A 23,929-nucleotide genomic window follows, 5' to 3' on the forward strand; every position below is an offset into this window, starting at 1 on the left:
GCAGGTTAAGTGGTGTTGTTTGTTCATAAGGTTCAGCTGAACAAGATATGAGCCAATGTTTTGACTAAAATTCTTTACAATTAACACCAGCCTGATGAGTGTGTATTTCTGATGGCACAAGAACGCTAGTAATTTTAGCAAGACCTTGGGATATGGGTTGGAGTTAATGTTGGCAGAAGTGCACTGTTCGGGACGTTGCTCTAAACTGATGATGTACGTGTATAAGTGGACATAAGAATTTCAGCGCTCTGATGTCAGCGATACTGTAATACTGAAGTAGATTATGAAACGGAACTGATGTTTTGTGCTTATGAAAACTGAAAGCAGAATGTTCTCCTGCAAGTTAAGGTGAGGGTAGTTGGGTGTAGTAGTGCAGTCCACACAGTGTATGTGGTATGATCATGAAGATAAGTGGCAAATGTGTAATTTTGAAACTTTATGTGAAAAGAGGATCGTATGCACGAATTTTGGTAAAGTTCGTGTGATTATTTACCAGAGTTAAATGATTTATTTTTTTTTTTTCATATCGTATGCATGTGTAGTGTGAGTGCGTCACAAATAAGGAACTTAGCGTCGCTTGCATTTGGACATCTTGTTGGTAGGCAGACGTCTTACACCATCACTTGTTTTTCTAGTCACTCTCCTGACTATGAGGGTTTGTATGAAGTTGTGTCCGTTTATTGTTAATGGTTCCGTCGGTGGTGTAAGATGTATACATGGCAGCATATCCTATGATGAGGTAAACACATGCTGCTGAGGCAAACACATGGAGAATTCTCAACCAGGTGTTGTCTTACTTTGACTTTAATGGAGTAATGGTGTTGCAATTTATATGTCTAGTTTCTGTGTATATGGCCAATATTAATAAGTCCGGAACGTCATTACGGATCGGCTATCAGCTTGGTGGGATGTTGAGTGTGACCAAAAGCACAGTCGGAACACTTTCCCGTGAAGTACCTCACAGAAAACAATACTTTTTCATCTATACATAACGAACAATGTTCGGCTCAGGCCACTACCAATAGAAACCACACAGGCTACCGTGGACATAGTGGCCCGACTGGCTACCATGTAATGGGGGTCTGGGTCGTGCTTGGGGGTGGGTGTTTGGTTAGAGAAGGGTCTCACACAGGAGTGAGGACGGTGCATAGAGGGTTGGGAAAGACTGCGCAGGGAGGTTAGGGACCTTGTTGAGGAAGTGTTCACGTGGACTGTGTCTGGCCATTAATGCGCCGAAAGTGATAAAACTTAAGTTCATCGCCGGCTGAAGAATCTGTTGTAAGGATAATGGAATCACAGACATTGCCACTTACATTCAGAAAGTAAAATTCGTATCCAAAGCAAGTTATAGGGTGGATTAATCATGTTTACTAGTTATTGTCTTCGTGGTCCACAAGTTGGTAAGATGATGAAGGGTGTACATCCCGGCAGTTATTCAGGGGAATTATACACTCAAGAGGAAGTGTTTGACAAGTGTTGTAGTAAGACAACCTGGGACACTTGGTACACACAAAGATGGTGGCAGGATGACGTCATCAGCTGGTGCAGTTGTGGAGGATGTGCGGGCAGGTCAGGCGGTGCTTGTGGTGGCGGAGGACAGGTCAGAGCAGGTCATGCTAAACATTGTGGCTCATCAGCAGGTCCAGGTCAGGTTGGGGTCCAGCAGGCAGGTCAGGAGGCCAGTCATCAGTGTGTCCAGCAGACGCTGGTGGAGATGTGAGCCACAAGTGTACCTCACTCTCCACCATCGTCCACACAACAACAGCGGGCGTCTTTAACATGGGGATCACAAGGACAATTATTACCTTCATAAATGACACTTGCGAACATAGAATAATCTTCCAAGAACCATTTGTGGGTCATGTCAAGTAGGTCACGTTATTTAGATGATAAAACTCCTCACGACAATCAAAGTCATGGTAGGTCAAGTTATTTAGACTACAGAAAGCCTCACTACAACCAAGGTCATGATAGGTCAAGTCATTTAGACTACAGAAAGTTATTTAGACTACAGAAAGCCTTACTATAATCACCCTCACTGATTTTACCAACCGTCTCAGTCTTATTCCTGTACATCAAAAATATTGCACTTGATGTGTCTCAGGAAATATAACAATGATAAACTAGGAACATTTACACAACAGCAGAGATACCTTTACCTCCCCAGAGATGGTGTGTGATCCAGTGTGGAGACGGTCCCTGATGAGATGGATGACAGGTGTTGTATGTGTCATAACATTTCTATAGTAGTTGCCGGTGCTACAGTGACGTGTCTGTATACGATATATTACATATGTGTTTTCAAACGCTATTACAACAACTAAAAGTGATGAGATTATTGAAACCTCAGTAGCAATACTCACTCTGTGGTTGAGGACAACGTGCGGATATGCAGTCGATGAAACTGGGCAGATTTGGTCGGTCCGACTTTCTCACTCGTCCACCGTATTGTCTGTCGCAATGCAAGGTATACATTCACTGTTTGCCGTCATCAGATATATATATATATATATATATATATATATATATATATATATATATATATATATACATATATATATTTTTTTTTTTTTTTTTTTGCTTTGTCGCTGTCTCCCGCGTTTGCGAGGTAGCGCAAGGAAACAGACGAAAGAAATGGCCCAACCCACCCCCATACACATGTATATACATACGTCCACACACGCAAATATACATACCTACACAGCTTTCCATGGTTTACCCCAGACGCTTCACATGCCCTGATTCAATCCACTGACAGCACGTCAACCCCGGTATACCACATCGCTCCAATTCACTCTATTCCTTGCCCTCCTTTCACCCTCCTGCATGTTCAGGCCCCGATCACACAAAATCTTTTTCACTCCATCTTTCCACCTCCAATTTGGTCTCCCTCTTCTCCTCGTTCCCTCCACCTCCGACACATATATCCTCTTGGTCAATCTTTCCTCACTCATTCTCTCCATGTGCCCAACCCATTTCAAAACACCCTCTTCTGCTCTCTCAACCACGCTCTTTTTATCTCCACACATCTCTCTTACCCTTACGTTACTTACTCGATCAAACCACCTCACACCACACATTGTCCTCAAACATCTCATTTCCAGCACATCCATCCTCCTGCGCACAACTCTATCCATAGCCCACGCCTCGCAACCATACAACATTGTTGGAACCACTATTCCTTCAAACATACCCATTTTTGCTTTCCGAGATAATGTTCTCGACTTCCACACATTCTTCAAGGCTCCCAGAATTTTCGCCCCCTCCCCCACCCTATGATCCACTTCCGCTTCCATGGTTCCATCCGCTGCCAGATCCACTCCCAGATATCTAAAACACTTCACTTCCTCCAGTTTTTCTCCATTCAAACTCACCTCCCAATTGACTTGACCCTCAACCCTACTGTACCTAATAACCTTGCTCTTATTCACATTTACTCTTAACTTTCTTCTTTCACACACTTTACCAAACTCAGTCACCAGCTTCTGCAGTTTCTCACATGAATCAGCCACCAGCGCTGTATCATCAGCGAACAACAACTGACTCACTTCCCAAGCTCTCTCAGAATATTCTATGTGCTATATTTCAAGAAATAAGAAAGATCTATATCATACAGACCTGACGTAACAGTACTCGCTCATTTTGTCATTCATAGACAGGTTCGGGAAACGCTGGCAGTTCCCAGCGTAAAGGTAATAAAGATACATAAGAGATATTAATATTTCAGCAGTGATGGTAATAACGTGATGTGGAAAGGGAGCTGTGGTTTCGGAGCATTACACATGACAGCTAGAGACTGAGTGTGAACGAATGTGGCCTTTGTTGTCTTTTCCTAGCGCTACCTCGTGCACGAGTGGGATGGGGGGGGGGGGGGGGGGGGGGGGGGGGGGGGCTCTATCATGTGTGGCAGGGTGGCGACGAGAATGGATGAGGGCAGCAAGTATGAATATGTACATGTGTATACATGTATATGTTTGTGTATGTATACGTTGAAATGTATAGGTATGTATATGTGCGTGTGTGGGCGTTTATGTATATACCATCAGTTGCAGGGAAGTGATGGACGTATAAGGAGCGTGAAGTTCTTCGACGAAACTATACTCCCTTTCATAAACAGACGATGATACAGCTTTGCCTTAACTTTTCACTTACGGAATCCGGTAACACCAGTTAGATACTATATAGCAATATATAGTTGAACATGTAAGGTAATATGTGATCGCATAGAACAAAAGGTACTGGAAGCGGTCGACTGCATAGGAGATGAACAAATATGTGAAGTGAATTGTCAAGGGCTGGAGGTGTTCCAGATGAGGATTCCAGAAGAGTGAGTGATATTGGATCGCGTGTAGAGCACAACTTTAGACTGTAAGGATGGGAGCGTGATCAGTGACGCTAGTCTCACTAAACAGGTCAACACAAGTACAAACTAAGGAGTTATGAAGAGCTTATAGTATGTGGAAGTTCAAGTTCACGTTAGCAAACTGGACATCAAGATAAGGATGTATGTGAGTGAACTGAGAAGCTGTGAGTACTTGATCCACATCAGGTACTTGGGAACGGAGCAAAGGATGACATCTGGAATAGCTTTGGGCAAGTGAATGGTAGTTTTATGTTAACTCACCTACTTTCAACGGCTTTCTACTTAAGCCTCTCCCTTCGTCAATATTCCTCTGCCCATATGCTCTAGGGTAACCAGTGAACACCAGCAGCGCCTCCGTCAGGATCAAGGTGATCAGCAGCTTCATGGCGAAGGTTCTCATCGCTGGGAGAGACACAGTGAGCAATCACACAACAGTAAAACATTGTGGTAGAAAACATTGTGTTGTGTCTTACCTGGACGACAACATGGAATAAAGACATGATATTTTCTCCAGCAGGAAGTTGCAGAAAATATCATGTTATACCATGTGGGAAGCACTGTCCCTACGCATACACCACATATGTACCTTACTGTTCACAGAACTGTATGAAAAATTCTATATACAATATACTTAACAGGGACTCTGTACCGCTCATTACTGCGAGACCATTGTTTATCTGTATAAGATAAACATTTATATCACCTCACATAATTAGTATCAGGAGCAGTAGTTCACCAGAACAGCAAGAGCAAAAACAACTGGACCAATGGTTGATATCAGGAGCAGTAGTTCACCTGAGGATCAATAGCAGGAGCAGCGGTTACAACTGAGACCTGTTGCGGTTGAGGTGAGCACAGTGTAGGCAGAGCAGAATGATCCAATACTACACACATGTTAGTAATGCATCATCACAAGTGCCAGCGCCTCGCCCAGTGGTCGCCTCACACGCCTCGCTTCTAACCGTCATGTTGACAAGGTGTCATTTCATCCGTAAGATTTTACAGAGGAGGGACCAAGTCCAGGTTATTACGTCACAGTAACATAAGAGCACTTCTGTGACACTCTTATCTTCAACATCATCTTTCCTACGAACCACTGGTTATGTATCGTCAGACTCTCACCATCATCTCCCCTGCCACACACCACCTATGCATCGTCAGCCCCTCACCATCATCTTCCCTATCACACACTACCTGTGCATCGTCATTTTACTAGTCTTAAAGGGTAATATATTTCTCAGTGAAGGCGAAAACACAAGCTTGTCTTCACCTGTAAGATTTGCACCATCTTTTCTCCATAAGGCGTACGAGTAGCCTGTCTCCTTTAACTTCCCCATCAAGGCAGCAACTCATCCGCATACTTTCTTTTGCACACGCTTAAGTGTCTCTCGTCTAGCCAGAGGGAGGAATTGAGGCCCTGAACCCTCAATTGCAAGGAAACTGTGAGGGAAGGTATGGATACTGTGAGGGAAGGTATGGATACTGTGAGGGAAGGTATGGATACTGTGAGGGAAGGTATAGATAATGTGAGGGAAGGTATAGATAATGTGAGGGAAGGTATGGATATTGTGAGAAAAGGTATAGAAAGCGTTTTCTTTGTTTAGGGCCAGTGACGTAGCATAGAGGCTTCAACCACATGCGTATGGGTCGACTTGGTATACATAGGCGTTGGTGTAACTCTTGGTTAGACATCAGATGTGTTATGGTGGTATGCTACGCTGTTTCTCGAGCTAATGAAGAGTGCGACCCATGACGGCCACAGCTGTGACCATAGGTGACGTCAGAATTCCATCTTGCTCCAGGTGGCAGAAAAAAGCACGACCTCTCGGGGTCACATTAGCCCGACATTGTCAGTCTAGCCAACCTACCTGGCACGACCTTACTTGGGTAGTTTTAATATCCAGGAGAGAAAATATAAGTTATGGTTGCCGGAGGAAACTGTGGTTATTAATGGTGAACTGCGATGTAGATATTGCAAAATATGTGACAATGTTCTGAGCACAAAATCGTGTATTTGGTTGTTAGGACGAAGTGACCAGATGGTTGTGGACTCTGAAGTTAATAGATTTACGTAAAGACAGGTGCAGGAACAATTTAGATGTACATATAGAGATTTGCAGTACTCTACAACAGTGTGCTCTATGTTACTGATAAAGAGTGTTGATAAAAGACATTCGAAATCCTTGAGACATGATCGAGAGTTATTCTTTAGCCTTAATAGGCTGTGCGTGTCTCCTGTGAAGCTGTTGTGTAATGATCAGATAAAAACGCTATGAATCTTTATCTAAACCTTTATTGATGGCTTCGGTCTGTCATGACTGTCTTTTCATACGGTTATGTTGTCTTCTCGGTCTTACTTATACTTAGATAACTCCACGTATATAAGAAATAACGTCTCTTTTTTTACACTAGTTTATAGTCAAGTTGTAGCAAGGTTGTGTCCCGGGTCATGGCCCGTTTTCAAGACACGTTTTTGAGTTATAAGTCAGTTCACACAGAGTCTTGACACACTGTTCTTGTTACTAGCTGGAACGTGTCGGTAATGACAAGTGACTGGAGATGATGACTGGTGGTAGCAGGAGACGACTGGAGTTCACTGGTGGTGGTGGGATACGTCGGCAATACTGGATCATGACTGCAGTGTCCAGCGGCAATAGTATGGTGCTTCAAACATCTTTCTCGTCCGTCATATCATCCTCTTCAGCCATAGTAACTTTATATACCACCAGCAATTCTAAATCAGTGTAGATCAACAGTAAATGATCATTATAATCTCTCCAGACCTGTTGCATGCTTAGCTGGACTGGTATAATCAAGTATATTATATGTATGATTATGGATGGTGTATTCTGTCCTGAGGTCTGTGTAACTTCAGCGTCTGTACAAGTTTCTGGTTTAGTGTGAGGTCTTTGCTGACCAGCCAGTGTGTGTGCACTTGAGTTAGTAAGGTGGTCTTGGATGGTTTTCTGTTGTCAGGGGCGATCTTCTTTTGCCCAGGACGGTCCTCTGATGTCCTGGGAGGCCTTGTGTGAACTTGTTGATTCGTAAATCTCACGTGGGTTCAATGATGTTCAGATCACATGATGATGACGGTGAGTCAAATGATTCTTCGCTTGAATGAGTCACATGCATAAGTCAGCTTATGCTTGAGTCGCCAGTTTGATGAGTCAGCTGGTGTTTGTCTCAGATGATATGTGAGGAATCATCTGGTACTTGGCACAGCTCATGTATGACTCACTTGATTTCTTGTTTGACTGATGTATATAAGTCATCTGACTGATGTATATAAGTCATCTGACTGATGTATGTAAGTCAGCTGACTGATGGCACGCCTCATTTGCGAGTCGTTTGAAGCTGACGCGTCCACAACACTCACCTGAGAGTTACACAGTCGAGGAATTCATCTGCCTGGAAAAGAAAAACAGATGCAGATAAGGACCGTTAGGTGAATGGGCACTCGGCTCAGGCTAGTGTGTGTGTGTGTGTGTGTGTGTGTGTGTGTACACTTAAGACTAAAGACAGGGTACTTGTGTAGAAGCTTAAAAGACGGAAGAACAAGAGGAACAGACGAATAGTAATCACACACACACACACACACACACACACACACACACACACACACACACACACACACACTTTCACTCATTAACGACCTGACTGATCGTTAGGTACGGAGTGGCACTTTGGAAACTCAGCTGTCATCTGTACTAAGACCTGTACTGCATGAAGACATACGCCTGTTGCCTTCAAATATAGCATGTCATTATGTACGAGAGGAAACTTACATCCGTGACCTGTTAAGGTGGGAGTTGTTTACGAATTGTATCGAGGACGTTTTCTTTTTGTAAGCTAGTGATGTCATCAACACCTCCCACAGTCAGAGCGACATCCCTTCACAGTGTCATGATTGGGCCGGGTAACACTGCCTCAGGATTGAACTTCGGTAAATAAGTTTAATGATAGTTGTTTATCAGACATGTACCTGGCCACACCCGAATGTGAGGTTCCCACAAACGTCTAGGCTATTCTGTTATGATAATTACTGTTATTTTTAGTTGAAAGTTATACGTCGTGTAAGGTTTGAAAAAGAGGGCAAATGAGAGTTGGGGTGAAAGAGTATCAATTAGGGAAATAAAAAGATATTTTGGAAGGAGGTGAATAACTTGCGAAAGACAAGAGAACAAATGGAAACATTGGTGAAGGGGGCAAAGGGGGAGGGGGGAAGTGATAACAGGTATTGATGAAGTGAGAAGGAGATGGAGTGAGTATTTTGAAGGTTTACTGAATGTTTTTGATGATAGAGTGGCAGATTTAAGGCGTTTTGGTTGGGTCGGCGTGCGAAGTGAGAGGGTCATGGAGAATGGTTTGGTTAAGAGAGAAGACGTAGTGAAAGCTTTGCGGAAGATGAAATCCGGCAAGGCGGCGGGTTTGGATGGTATTGCAGTTGAGTTTATTGAGAAAGGGGGTGACTGTGTTGATTGGTAAGGATATTCAGTGTATGTATGAATCATGGTGAAGTGTCTGAGGATTGGCGGAATTCATGTATAGTGCCATTGTACTAAAGCAAAAGGGATAAAGGTGAGTGTTCAAACTACAGAGGCATAAGTTTGTTGAGTATTCCTGGGAAATTATATGGGAGGGTATTGATTGAGAGGGTGAAGCCATGTACAGATCATCAGATTGGGCAGGAGCATTGTGGTTTCAGAAGTGGTAGAGGATGAGTGAATCAGGTGATTGCTTTGAAGAATGTGTGAGAAATATTTAGAAAAACATATGGATTTGTATGTGGCATATTTGGATCTGGAGAAGGCTTATGATAGTGTTGATAAAGATGCTTTGTGGAAGGTCTTAAGAGTATACGGTGTGGAATGTAAGCTGCTAGAAGGAGTGAAAAGTTTTTTAGCAAGGATGTGTACGAGTAGGAAGAGAGGAAAGTTGCTGGTTCCCAGTGAAGGCTGGCTTCAGCAGGGGTGCGTGATGTCTCCATGGTTGTTTAATTTGTTCATGGATGGGTTGGTTAGGGAGGTAAATGCAAGAGTTTTGGAGAGAGGGGTAAGTATGTAGTCTGTTAGGGATGAAAAGGCCTGGAAAGTGAATCAGTTGTTGTTTTGCTGATGATTCAGTATTGGTGGCCTATTCAAGTGAGAAACTACAGAAGTTGGTGGCTGAGTTTGGAAAAGCGTGTGAAAGGAGAAAGTTAAGAGTAAATGTGAATGAGAGCAAGGTTATTATGTTCAGCAGGGTTGAGGGACAAGTTTATTGGGATGTAAGGTTGAATGGAGAAACAGCATGTTAACCACCTGCTTCAGCGAGGAAGCGCCAGGAAAACAGACACAAAAGGCCACATTCGCTCGCACTCAGTATCTAGCTGTCATGTGTAAAGCACCAAAACCACAGCTCCCTATCCACATACAGGCCCCACAGACCTTTCCATGGTTTACCGTAGACATTTCACATGCCCTGGTTCAGTCCACTGACAACACGTCGACCCCGATATACGACATCGTTCCAATTCACTCTATTCCTTGCACGCCTCTCACCCTCCTGTATGTTCATGTTTCGATCGCTCAAATTTTTTCACTCCATTCTTCCACCTCCAATATGGTCTCCCGCTTCTCTTAGTTCCCTCCACCTCTGACACACATATCCTCTTTGTCAATGTTTCCTCTCTCATTCTGTCCATACGTCCAAACCATTTTAACACACACTCTTCTGCTCTCTTAACCACATTCTTTATTTCCACACATCTCTCAAACTATTTCATTACTTACTCGATCAAACCACCTCATACCACATATTGTTCTCAAACATTTCATTTCCAACACATCCACCCTCCTCAGTACAACCCTATCCATAGCCCATGCCTTTGCAGCCATATAATATTGTTGGAACTACTATTCCTTCAAACATACCCATTTTGGTTCTCTTTCCGGAAACACAATCTTCATCGCTTCCAGAACCTTCGCCCCCTACCCCACCCTGTGACACACTTCCTTGGTTCCATTCCCTGCTAAGTCCACTCCCAGATATCTAAAACACTGCACTTCCTCCAATTTTTCTCCATTCAAACTTATAGGATCCCAGTATCCCTTTTATGAGGCTCATTTAGTACCCAGAAAGTCAACCATATCCACTGACATGGAGTTTAGTGATGTATATTCTTTCATGCAACAGAAGTGCAATGCAGTAACGTATAAGATGTATCTTGGGCATGAGCGGTTCTGTGACTTGTTGATTCAGGGTTTGTACGGTAATGATGATGAGATGGATGGCGTCCAGTGGGCATGCGCGCAGTGTGATTCGTGTTTGTCTGGGGAGTGTGGTTGCAGTTGAATATATCACTTCTGGAAAGAAGTGCGAGAATGGGTTGGGGGACGGTTGCGTTGTCTTTTTCGGGTCAAGTCGATGTGAATTTGTTTTGTTACTATTGTGTTTACTGGGGATGAGGTGGATTTGAGAGTACAGATGGCTGAGGTGTGAGTCTGATTGAGGTTGATGTATTGGCTCAGATGGGACGGGTTTAGCGCTGCTGCACTGACATGGATACCAAGTATGTTGAGGTGGGAATGCATTGGAAGTATTTGTATTTCTATGTGCATCTACTGAACGTGTGTGATTACGAAGCAGCTGGTGATTGTCGTGAGTACTCAGTTTTGGGTGATTTGTCTTCCTGATATGTTTACTGCTCAGAGAATGGATGGCCAGACAGGTGAAGCATAGTCTAGAGAGGGAAACATGGGCTTTGTGTGGAGGATGTTGAAGGAATCATTTTTAATCAAAACTGGTGCCTGTGAGTGCTTTGAGGGCACTGAGGTATTTGGTTTGTTTGTGGACTTTGTTTAGTGTTTGTGATATGCGAGGTAGATGTGTGTCATATTAATGTTTGCAGTGAGTAGGGTGAATGTCACACGTGCGACGTATGTACTAATGCTTGTGGCAATTAAGGTAAATGTCACCTATGTGTCATATGTATTAAAGTTTGTGGTGAGCGGGGTAAATATCACTTGTGTGTCATATTCATTAAGATTTGAGGTGGGTAGGGTAAATGTGACATGTTGTGTCATATGGACTATGGTTTGTGGTGAATGGAGTAAATGTCACATGAGTGTCCTATATACTATGGTTTGTGGTGAGTGAGGTTAATGTCACATGTGTGGCATATATGATGCCTAGTATGGGGTGGTGTTCTGTTGAGTGGTAATGTTTGATCATATAGGGCGTTAAGTCCCTCCTGGGCTCTTGCAACTGCTTATGACCGTGTGGCCGTGGAATGTTGTTCTTTCTGATTATGTCTAAGGATGAACAAGTGACTAAATCCCAACTCGCAAATACTGTGTATGTCATGGGTTTCATAGGTTGACAAAGGATAACTTTGGATGTGCTGTTATATATATATATATATATATATATATATATATATATATATATATATATATATATATATATATATATATATATATATATGTATTTTCTTATGATTCCACGGGGAAAATGAAACACGAAAAGTTCCCAAGTGCACTTTCGTGTAATAATCACATCATCAGGGGAGACACAAGAGAGAAATATAACAGTCAGTTGATATACGGTATATTCTCTCTTGTGTCTCCCCTGATGATGTGATTATTACACGAAAGTGCACTTGGGAACTTTTCGTGTTTCATTTTCCCCGTGGACTCATAAGAATATCTTGATCACGCGCAAAATTGTGATCCATTCCAATATATATATATATATGTATATATATATATATATATATATATATATATATATATATATATATATATATATATATATATATATATATGCGTTCATAGTGTTCTATGAACCGCTAGATGCTTGTTATTGCTTGTGCAGTGCTGAGTTAACGTTATGGTATGAGGTTGTCTTGGTATGAGACGAGGTTCACACTGCCTGGAGAACAGAGCGAAGTTGCGTAAAGACGTTGGAAGCGTTGGAGTAAGTACAGTTCCTTAGGAGACCCATCGTAGAGCTTGAGAGTTTTAGAGGTTTGACCTTTGTGGGTGACTCGAGGGTGGGAAGGAAGGGAGTTAAGAAGATTCTCAAGGGTCGGAAGGAAGTGAGTTATGGAATTTCTCGAGGGTCGAAGGAAGGGAGTTAAGAAGATTCTCGATGTGTTTAGGATGATTGTTATGTTTGCAAGTTTCCAGCTGTACGTGACTTTGTAGCCATGAACCACTGCGGATGTCAGTGGGTGCTGGTATTGCTACTGGGCCACAGTGTTATGTGAAAGTTTGATACGATGTCAGGGCCTGTTGAGGGATAGTTCTGTGGGACTTTACTTCGTTTATAAGTGTCAGAATGTGTAAAGGATGGAAGAGTATTGCGCAGGAGTGGAGTTGACAAATTCTATCGTTTTTTCCACGAATTTCCTGTCAAGGTGTTTGGTGGGCATGTGACTGAATATTGAGTAATGATTTATGATTATGTTTGTGTATTCGTTGGGAGGTGGGATGTTCATGTACTGAAATATCAGTGGGCGTCGCAGGATGGTGGGGTGCAGCAGAGTGAGGCTGAATTCATTGTTCTCCTAAGTAGGGAGTTTTTTGGGGTTTTTTCAGGTTAGCTGAGACGGCACGGGCAGCTGAGGCACAAAACTTTCCATGGTTTACCCCAGACACTTCACCTGCCCTGGTTCAATCCATTGACAGCACGTTGACCCCGGTATACCACATCGTTCCAATTTACTCTATTCCTTGCACGCCTTTCACCCCCCTGCATGTTCAGGCCCCGATCGCTCAAAATCTTTTTCACTCCATCTTTCCACCTCCAATTTGGTCTCCCACTTCTCCTCGTTCCCTCCACCTCTGACACAGATATATCCTCTTTGTCAATCTTTCCTCACTCATTCTCTCCATGTGACCAAACCATTTCAAAACACCCTCTTCTCCTCTCTCAACCACACTCTTTTTATTACCACACATCTCTCTTACCCTTTCATCACTTACTCGATCAAACCACCTCACACCACATATTGTCCTCAAACATCTCATTTCCAACACATCCACCCTCCTCCGCACAACGCTATCTATAACCCATGCCTCGCAACCATATAACAATGTTGGAACCACTATTCTTTCAAACATACCAATTTTTGCTTTCCGAGATAATGTTCTCGCCTTCCACACATTTTTCAACGCTCCCAGAACTTTCGCCCCCTCTCCCACCCTATGACTTATTTCCGCATCCATGGTTCCATCCGTTGCCAAATCCACTCCCATATATCTAAAACACTTCACTTCCTCCAGGTTTTCTCCATTATATATATATATATATATATATATATATATATATATATATATATATATATATATATATATATATATATTTTCTTTCTTTCATACTATTCGCCATTTCCCGCATTAGCGAGGTAGCGTTGAGAACAGAGGACTGGGCCCTTGAGGGAATATCCTCACCTGGGCCCCTTCTCTGTTCCCTCTTTTGGAAAAAAAAAAAAAAAAAAAAAAAAAAAAAGTGAGAGGGGAGGATTTCCAGCCCCCCGCTCCCTCCCCTTTTAGTCGCCTTCTACGACACGAACAACAACTGACTCACTTCCCAAGCTCTCTCATCCCCAACAGACTTCATACTTGCCCCTCTTTCCAAAACTCTTGCATTCACCTCCCTAACCACCCCATCCATAAACAAATTAAACAACCATGGAGACATCACACACCCCTGCCGCAAACCTACATTCACTGAGAACCAATCACTTTCCTCTCTTCCTACACGTACACATGCCTTACATCCTCGATAAAAACTTTTCACTGCTTCTGACAACTTGCCTCCCACACCATATATTCTTAATACCTTCCTCAGAGCATCTCTATCAACTCTGTCATATGCCTTCTCCAGATCCATAAATGCTAAATACAAATCCATTTGCTTTTCGAAGTATTTCTCACATACATTCTTCAAAGCAAACACCTGATCCACACATCCTCTACCACTTCTGAAACCACACTGCTCTTCCCCAATCTGATGCTCTGTACATGCCTTCACCCTCTCAATCAATATCCTCCCATATAATTTACCAGGAATACTCAACAAACTTATACCTCTGTAATTTGAGCACTCACTCTTATCCCCTTTGCCTTTGTACAATGGCACTATGCACGCATTCCGCCAATCCTCAGGCACCTCACCATGAGTCATGCATACATTGAATAACCTTACCAACCAGTCAACAATACAGTCACCCCCTTTTTTAATAAATTCCACTGCAATACCATCCAAACCTGCTGCCTTGCCGGCTTTCATCTTCCGCAAAGCTTTTACTACTTGGGAAGTGAGTCAGTTGTTGTTCGCTGATGATACAGCGCTGGTGGCTGATTCATGTGAGAAACTGCAGAAGCTAGTGACTGAGTTTGGTAAAGTGTGTGAAAGAAGAAAGTTAAGAGTAAATGTGAATAAGAGCAAGGTTATTAGGTACAGTAGGGTTGAGGGTCAAGTCAATTGGGAGGTGAGTTTGAATGGAGAAAAACTGGAGGAAGTGAAGTGTTTTAGATATCTGGGAGTGGATCTGGCAGCGGATGGAACCATGGAAGCGGAAGTGGATCATAGGGTAGGGGAGGGGGCGAAAATTCTGGGAGCCTTGAAGAATGTGTGGAAGTCGAGAACATTATCTCGGAAAGCAAAAATGGGTATGTTTGAAGGAATAGTGGTTCCAACAATGTTGTATGGTTGCGAGGCGTGGGCTATGGATAGAGTTGTGCGCAGGAGGATGGATGTGCTGGAAATGAGATGTTTGAGGACAATGTGTGGTGTGAGGTGGTTTGATCGAGTAAGTAACGTAAGGGTAAGAGAGATGTGTGGAAATAAAAAGAGCGTGGTTGAGAGAGCAGAAGAGGGTGTTTTGAAATGGTTCGGGCACATGGAGAGAATGAGTGAGGAAAGATTGACCAAGAGGATATATGTGTCGGAGGTGGAGGGAACGAGGAGAAGAGGGAGACCAAATTGGAGGTGGAAAGATGGAGTGAAAAAGATTTTGTGTGATCGGGGCCTGAACATGCAGGAGGGTGAAAGGAGGGCAAGGAATAGAGTGAATTGGAGCGATGTGGTATACCGGGGTTGACGTGCTGTCAGTGGATTGAATCAAGGCATGCGAAGCGTCTGGGGTAAACCATGGAAAGCTGTGTAGGTATGTATATTTGCGTGTGTGGACGTATGTATATACATGTGTATGGGGGTGGGTTGGGCCATTTCTTTCGTCTTTTTCCTTGCGCTACCTCGCAAACGCGGGAGACAGCGACAAAGCAAAAAAAAAAAAAAAAAAAAAAAAATATATATATATATATATATATATATATATATATATATATATATATATATATATATATGTATATATATATATATATATATATATATATATATATATATATATATATATATATATATATATATATATAAATATATATATAAGTAGAAGAGATGGCCAGAAAGCGTTATTGGATTACGTGTTAATTAAGAGGCGCGTGAAGCAGAGACTTTTGGATGTTAATGTGCTGAGAGGGGCAACTGGAGGGATGTTTGATCATTATCTTGTGGAGGCGAAGGTGAAGATTTGTAGAGGTTTCCAACTCCTTCTCCCCACACCACTACTTGTTATTACCTCCCCATATGCCCCCTTCACCGATGTTCCGATGTTCTCTTGTCTTACGCACTTTATTTACCTCCTTCCAAAACATCTTTTTATTCTCCCTTAAAATTTAATGATACTCTCTCACCCCAACTCTCGTTTGCCCTCTCTTTCACCTTTTGCATCTTTTTCTTGACCTACTGCCTCTTTCTTTTATACATCTCCCAGTCATTTACACTACTTCCCTGCAAAAATCGTCCAAATGCCTCTCTCTTCTCTTTCACTAATAATCTTACTTCCTCATCCCACCACTCACTACCCTTTCTAATCTGCCCACCTCCCACGCTTCTCATGCCACAAGCTTCTTTTGCGCAAGCCATCACTGCTTCCCTAAATACATCCCATTCCTCCCCCACTCCCCTTACGTCATATGTTCTTACCTTTTACCATTCTGCACTCAAAGTCTCCCGGTACTTCCTCACACAAGTCTCCTTTCCAAGCTCACTTACTCTCGCCACTCTCTTCACTGGAGAGAGATGGGTGGGTATTGGTGCTTATGCACCTGGTCATGAGAAGAAAGATCATTTGAGGCAAGTGTTTTGGGAGCAGCTGAGTGAGTATGCCAGCAGCTTTGATGCACGAGACCGGGTTTTAGTGATGGGTAATTTAAATGCGAAGGTGAGTAATGTGGCAGTTGAGGGTATAATTGGCGTACATGGGGTGTTCAGTGTTTTAAATGGTAATGGTGAAAAGCTTGTGGATTTGTGTGCTGAAAAAGGATTGTTGATTGGGAATACCTGGTTTGAAAAGAGAAATATGCATAAGTATACGTATGTGCGTAGGAGAGATGGTCAAACGGCATTATTGGATTACGTGTTAATTGATAGGCGTGTGAGAGAGAGACTTTTGGATATTATTGTGCTGAGAGGGGCAGCCGGAGAGATGTCTGATCGTAATCTTGTGGAGGCGAAGGTGAAGATTTGGAGATGTTTTCAAAAACGTAGAGAGTATGTTTGGGGAGAAGAGAGTGGTGAGAGTAAGTGAGCTTGGAAAGGATGCTTGTGTGAGGAAGTACCTGGAGACATTGAGTGTAGAATGGCAAAAATTGAGAGCAAATGACCTGATGGGAGTGGTTTGAAGAATGGGATGTATTTATGGAAGTAGGGATGTCATGTGCAAGATATGCACGTGGCATGTGAAAGGTGGGAGGTTGGCAGATTAGAATGACTAGTTAATGGTGGGATAAAGAAGTAAAGTTGTTAGTGAAAGAGAAAAGAGAGACGCTTGAACGGTACTTACAAGGAAGGGGTGCAAATGACTGGGAGATGTGTAAGAGAAATCGGCAGGAGGTCAAGAGGAAGGTGCAAGTGTTGAAAAAGAGCAAATGAGAATTGGGGTGAGAGAGTGTGATTAAACTTTAGGGAGAATAAAAAGAGGTTTAGGAAGGAGGTAAGTAATGTGCGAAAGACAAGAGGACAAATGGGAACATAGGTGAAGGGAGCAAGGGAAGAATTGTTAACAGGTAATGATGGAGAGAGTATTTTGAAGGATTGTTCAATGTGTTTGATGATAGAGTTGCAGACGTAAGGTGTTTTGGTCGGGTGGTGTGCGAACTGAGTGAGTCAGAGAGGGTGGTTTGGTGAAGCGAGAAGAGATGGTGAAAACCTTGCGGAAGATGAAATCTGGAAAGGCGGTGGTAGTGAATGGTATTGCAACTGAATTCATTAAGAAAGGGGATGACTGTGTTGTTGATTCAGTGTATGTTTAGATCATCGTAAGTGCCTGAGGATTGGCGGAATGCATATGTAGTGCCACTGTTCAAAGGCAAAGGGGATAAAGGTGAGTGTTCAAACTACAGAGGCATAAGTTTGTTGAGTATACTTGAAAAATTGTATGGGAGGGTAAAGGCATGTAGAGAGCATCACATTGGAGAAGAGCAGCGTGGTTTCAGGAGTGGTAGAGGATGTGTAATTCTGGTATTTACTTTTAAGAATGTATGTGAGAAATACTTAGAAAAACAAATGGATTTGTATGTTGCATTAATGTATCTGAAGAAGGCATATGATAGGGTTGATAGAGATGCTTTGTGGAAGGTCTTAATGATATATGGTGTGGAGGGTAAGCTGCTAGAAGCAGTGAGAAGTATTTTATCCAGGATGTAAGGCATATGTTCGAGTAGGAAAACCGTAGAGTGATTGGTTCCCAGTGAAGGTCGGTCTGTGGCAGGTGTGTGTGATGTCACCATGGTTGTTTGATTTGTTTATGGATGAGGTGGTTAGGGAGGTAGATGCAAGAGTTTTGGAGAGTGGGGCTAGTATGCAGTCTGTTGGGGATGAGAGGGCCTGGGAAGTGAGTCAATTGTTGTTCGCCGATGATACAGCGCTGGTGGCTGATTCGAGTTTAAGACTGCAGAAGCTGGTGACTGAGTTTGGAAAAGTGTGTGAAAGGAGAAAGTTGAGAGTAAAGGTTTGGCAGGGTTGAGGAACAAGTTAGTTAGGGTGTAAGTCTGAATGGAGAAAAATTGGAGGAAGTGAAAAGTTTTAGATATCTGGGAGCTGACTTAACATCGAATGGAACCATGGAAGTAGAAATGAGTCAGGATGGGGGAGGGTTGAAGGTTCTGGGAGCAAAGATATACTACATCAGTCCGAAGACATGTTCGCTTGTAATGAACGACAATATGCTAGGCTAGGTCGCTCTGGAAGTTCGAATCGTATCGATGTGGTATATGAGTACCGATGCAATATTGGAAACCGTCAGCCTCACCCAATAAACTACATTGGAGCCACCGCCTCTCGCTTCAGTTACAGGAAGGTGGAATCAAAAAGATGGAATCAAACAACATCATGAACAAAAACATGGAACGAGACTAACGAGGGAGATTATAGTGAATAACACCAAAATTATTACTAGCTGCAGTGATTGGAGGAGACTACAGATATTAGAAGCCATTCACATTAGAGAAAAAGTACTTGTCGTAAACATCCTGACAAACATGACCATCGCCACACAAATCTTTCATGGCTTGCCAATAGGACGTAAACCTCATGCTGTTTTAGTACAGAGGGGCATGCCACTGACCCGCCACAAGCTACCGAGTCCACCATTTCAGGACGGGAGGAACGCGCCACTGACCCGCCCGGTCCTGGGTTAGGAAGGTCAGAGAGAATCAGACAAGCCTGACCTGACCTCAGCTCCACATCCGAGACAATGACAGTCTCGCCTGGCCCAACGTAGTTTGTTTAGTAATAGACTTGATTCCTACCTCGTTTGATATTGTTCTTCTGTATTTTCTCAGCTGTTTTACTACATTTTTTTTCCATGTTTTGTGTTTAGATTGCAACTTGTACTGCCCTTCATGACTTTGTGAACATGTATCGCTTTTAGTGTTTTCTCCCACTTTTATGTGCTGTGTACTGTGGTCTTTTCCGAGTTTGTTTCTTATATATATTTTGTTAGCGTTTAACATATCATATCCAAGTTTTATGACGTCGTTTTTTCTCTTTTGTACGTTCTTAATGATGCCTCTGTGAAGGCGAAAATGTGATCGAAATAGAATGGATGATTTTGGACAACTGGTGTTTGAACGCCCACCTAATGGCTGAATAATATTGAGAAAATCAGAGTACATAAGAGAAAAGATTAATAACTAGATACGCTGTCGTATATAACATGTAAAGGTATTATTGAATCTCGGTTGTTATGTGAAGATCAGAGAGAAGTCTGTGACATTCGTTGAAAATGATTATCTATCATGGGACACCACGATGGTTTTCAGAAAACGTTTTATTACCCTCGAAAAATGAAATCGTTTTATCACTGATTATTGTTTCTTACATTCCACCTGAAACCGGCGGATAGTTTAAGGCCTCTCTCTCTCTCTCTCTCTCTCTCTCTCTCTCTCTCTCTCTCTCTCTCTCTCTCTCTCTCTCTCTCTCTCTCTCTCTCTCTCAGTGAATTAGTGTTACGTTCTCAGGCTTCCAGCGCTTCTGCAGTTGTCCTTGATAAGATTCGTTGAATATCTGACTAACAGGTAATGCCATCTGTCGTCTTATCTTTATCACTGTTTTAGGAGGGTCATCATCAGAACTGACTGACCTTTTCGAGTTTAAATTGTCTAGATATTTCGTTAGTTCTTATCTTTGAATATCATATAAGTCTGATCTTTCATTATCTGCCTTAAGAAGAGTGTCTGTAGCTGTAGGTGATTTGATATTATCGTTATTATAACAGGCCTAATACTCTTATTTCATTTGAATCCATAATGTACTTGAAGAATTCTTTAGGGTCGTTCTTCATATTAGAAAATGTCTCTTTAAATGACTTTAATTTTCTTTTCTACGATCTTTTTTTTGTGTAACCTCATGTACATTTCATGATCCTGTGGACTGTCGCTTGATTTACATAACCGGTTCACATTTCTTGTAGTACATTCTCGAATCCTCCAACCTGGTATTTCTCTCTCCTTTCTTTCTCTCTCTTCTTTGTGGCAATATTTTCTCTCCTGGCTGTGTATTTTGGTTAAAGTTACACCACGTTATTTCTACTTGTATCTACGTTTATTTACCTTATCTACTGTACGTTACTAATATCCAGACACAGTCTATCAACGTTTGCTTATCTTGAATATAATGTCATCATGTTGTTTTCTTCGAAATGAAAACGGAGAATTACGGTGACTCTGGTGACATTGTTGACAATCTTTTCACTGTCCTCACGACGTGATGGGAAGTATTGTTGCCTCGCGTTGCAGTAAAAAAAGAAGAAAAAACAGTCTGTTTCCTGGCGCTAACTCGCTGAGGCGGGAAACAGCGATTAAGTATGATAATTATAATAATGATAATTATATATATATATATATATATATATATATATATATATATATATATATATATATATATATATATATATCCTCAACTTTTCCACGTACACTTATCATTTTGCTCAAAACTGCAGATCCTGCCTCGTACTTGGGTAATAGCCCCACCATGATAACCTTCCTACAACTCTCCGTCACCCTCTTGATCAGAACCTTTGTACGTTTCTTAGAATCTCTTATAATCTCCCTGGAACCATCTTGCTCGTCCCCACAGTGACGCCATCCTCGGTAGCATTCCTACTTACATCCTTTATGTTTGTCGTGTTCTCTAGCTTCGCCTCAGGGTAATAAAACCCCTCCAACTGTTTTTGTACCTATTGCAACATTCTTTGTACTGATGCCTGAACAAAGGAAGCCTGACAAGACTGGACTGAGGCCCTAAAACAATCCACTACGGGGACTGTAAGACACAGCAGTTCACAGAGGAACACAGGATGGTCACTTTAATACACAGCAGACACAGAAGGACATAGGAAGGTCACAATAAATCACAGCAGAGAACGTAAGGACAAAGAAAGGTCACAGTAGAGTACAGAAGGACACAGGAAAGCCACAGTAAGACAGCGGACCACAGGAGAACAGAGGACGGTCATAGTAAGTCACAGCACAGTACAGAAGGACACAGAAAAGTCACAGTAGGGCACAGAACAGTACAGCAGACCACAGGAGAACACAACAGACCACAGGAGAACAAAGAAAGGTCAGCGTACGACACAGTAGACCACAGGAAGGTCACAGTAGGACACAGCAGACCACAGGAAGGTCACAGTAGGACACAGGAGAACAAAGAAAGGTCAACGTACGACACAGTAGACCACAGGAAGGTCACAGTAGGACACAGGAGACCACAGGAAGGTCACAGTAGGACACAGTAGACCACAGGAAGGTCACAGTAGGACATAGTAGACCACAGGAAGGTCACAGTAGGACACAGTAGACCACAGGAAGGTCACAGTAGGACACAGTAGACCACAGGAAGGTCACAGTAGGACACAGTAGACCACAGGAAGGTCACAGGAAGACGTCCTCAACTCACCTGGTCGTTCTTTTCACGTAAACATTGCTTCATCTGCTGCACGGCCGCTGTAACCACTCTGCCACCTGTACCTGAGGAGGCACCGTGGGGGTGGCCGGTTAGTCATGAGGGCTCATGGTACGTGTCATGCATGGGAGTCATGGTACGTGTCATACATGGATTCATGGTACGTGTCATGCATGGGAGTCATGGTACGTGTCATGCATGGGAGTCATGGTACGTGTCATACATGGATTCATGGTACGTGTCATGCATGGGAGTCATGGTACGTGTCATGCATGGGAGTCATGGTACGTGTCATGCATGGGAGTCATGGTACGTGTCATGCATGGGAGTCATGGTACGTGTCATACATGGATTCATGGTACGTGTCATGCATGGGAGTCATGGTACGTGTCATGCATGGGAGTCATGGTACGTGTCATGCATGGGAGTCATGGTACGTGTCATACATGGATTCATGGTACGTGTCATGCATGGGAGTCATGGTACGTGTCATGCATGGGAGTCATGGTACGTGTCATGCATGGGAGTCATGGTACGTGTCATACATGGATTCATGGTACGTGTCATGCATGGGAGTCATGGTACGTGTCATGCATGGGAGTCATGGTACGTGTCATGCATGGGAGTCATGGTACGTGTCATGCATGGGAGTCATGGTACGTGTCATACATGGATTCATGGTACGTGTCATGCATGGGAGTCATGGTACGTGTCATGCATGGGAGTCATGGTACGTGTCATGCATGGGAGTCATGGTACGTGTCATGCATGGGAGTCATGGTACGTGTCATGCATGGGAGTCATGGTACGTGTCATGCATGGGAGTCATGGTACGTGTCATGCATGGGAGTCATGGTACGTGTCATGCATGGGAGTCATGGTACGTGTCATGCATGGGAGTCATGGTACGTGTCATGCATGGGAGTCATGGTACGTGTCATGCATGGGAGTCATGGTACGTGTCATGCATGGGAGTCATGGTACGTGTCATGCATGGGAGTCATGGTACGTGTCATGCATGGGAGTCATGGTACGTGTCATGCATGGGAGTCATGGTACGTGTCATGCATGGGAGTCATGGTACGTGTCATGCATGGGAGTCATGGTACGTGTCATGCATGGGAGTCATGGTACGTGTCATGCATGGGAGTCATGGTACGTGTCATGCATGGGAGTCATGGTTTGGCGTGTACATTTGTACTCCTGTAGTACATGGGGTTCGTGTAGGTGTTCTGTACATGGTGATGCCTGTTGGTCATACGTGGGATTCATGAGTTGTCGTACATGGGGGAGTCCTGACCTACGTGGTGTCTCATGGTTTGTGTTGTTGACGGAGACTCATGATGTATGGGGTTCATGAGCTGTGTCTACTAACGTGGAGGCCTCTGCCCTGCAGGGGATGCTCTTGATCTGTGTCATACATGGGGTTCAAGAGCTCTCATACATGGGGTTCAAGAGTTCTCATACATGGGGTTCAAGAGCTCTCATACATGGGGTTCAAGAGCTCTCATACATGAGGTTCAAGAGCTCTCATACATGAGGTTCAAGAGCTCTCATACATGAGGTTCAAGAGCTCTCATACATGAGGTTCAAGAGCTCTCATACATGGGGTTCAAGAGCTCTCATACATGGGGTTCAAGAGCTCTATCTTCTGGTCTTGTCACTCTTCTGGATCTGTAGTTTTGTGTCATACATGGGTGAGGCCTGTCATGTCATCTTGATAGGTTAGCCATGCTAAGTGTCATGTGAACGATTCCTTTACCTTCTTTGTGTCATACATAGGGTGTTCCCACTTTGTGTCATACATAGGGTGTTCCCGCCTTGTGTCATACATAGGGTGTTCCAGCTTTATGTCATACATAGGGTGTTCCCGCCTTGTGTCATACATACGGTGTTCCAGCTTCATGTCATACATAGGGTGTTCCCGCCTTGTGTCATACATAGGGTTTTCCCGCCTTGTGTCATACATAGGGTTTTCCCGCCTTGTGTCATACATACGGTGTTCCAGCTTCATGTCACACATAGGGTGTTCCCGCCTTGTGTCATACATAC

The 23,929-nt window shown here is 43.1% G+C and overlaps 2 protein-coding genes across 8 annotated transcripts in view; one reads left to right on the forward strand and one right to left on the reverse strand.

The window, feature by feature from the left end:
* Positions 1–23,929, forward strand: part of Lrp4 (LDL receptor related protein 4) — a 497,094-nt gene that overhangs the window by 391,174 nt on the left and 81,991 nt on the right. The window lies entirely within an intron of this gene.
* The window catches only part of LOC139750859 (uncharacterized), a 31,044-nt gene continuing 13,762 nt past the window's right edge, over positions 6,648–23,929 (reverse strand). The window contains exons 4-5 of the mRNA XM_071665663.1: positions 21,872–21,942; positions 6,648–7,771 (exon numbers count right to left, since the gene is read on the reverse strand). Of these exons, the coding sequence (XP_071521764.1) occupies positions 7,736–7,771; positions 21,872–21,942 (107 nt within the window). The 3' untranslated portion in view covers positions 6,648–7,735. The remainder of the gene's footprint in view (positions 7,772–21,871; positions 21,943–23,929) is intronic.

Source organism: Panulirus ornatus, chromosome 10, assembly GCF_036320965.1.
Source record: "Panulirus ornatus isolate Po-2019 chromosome 10, ASM3632096v1, whole genome shotgun sequence".
Lineage (NCBI taxonomy): Eukaryota > Metazoa > Arthropoda > Malacostraca > Decapoda > Palinuridae > Panulirus > Panulirus ornatus.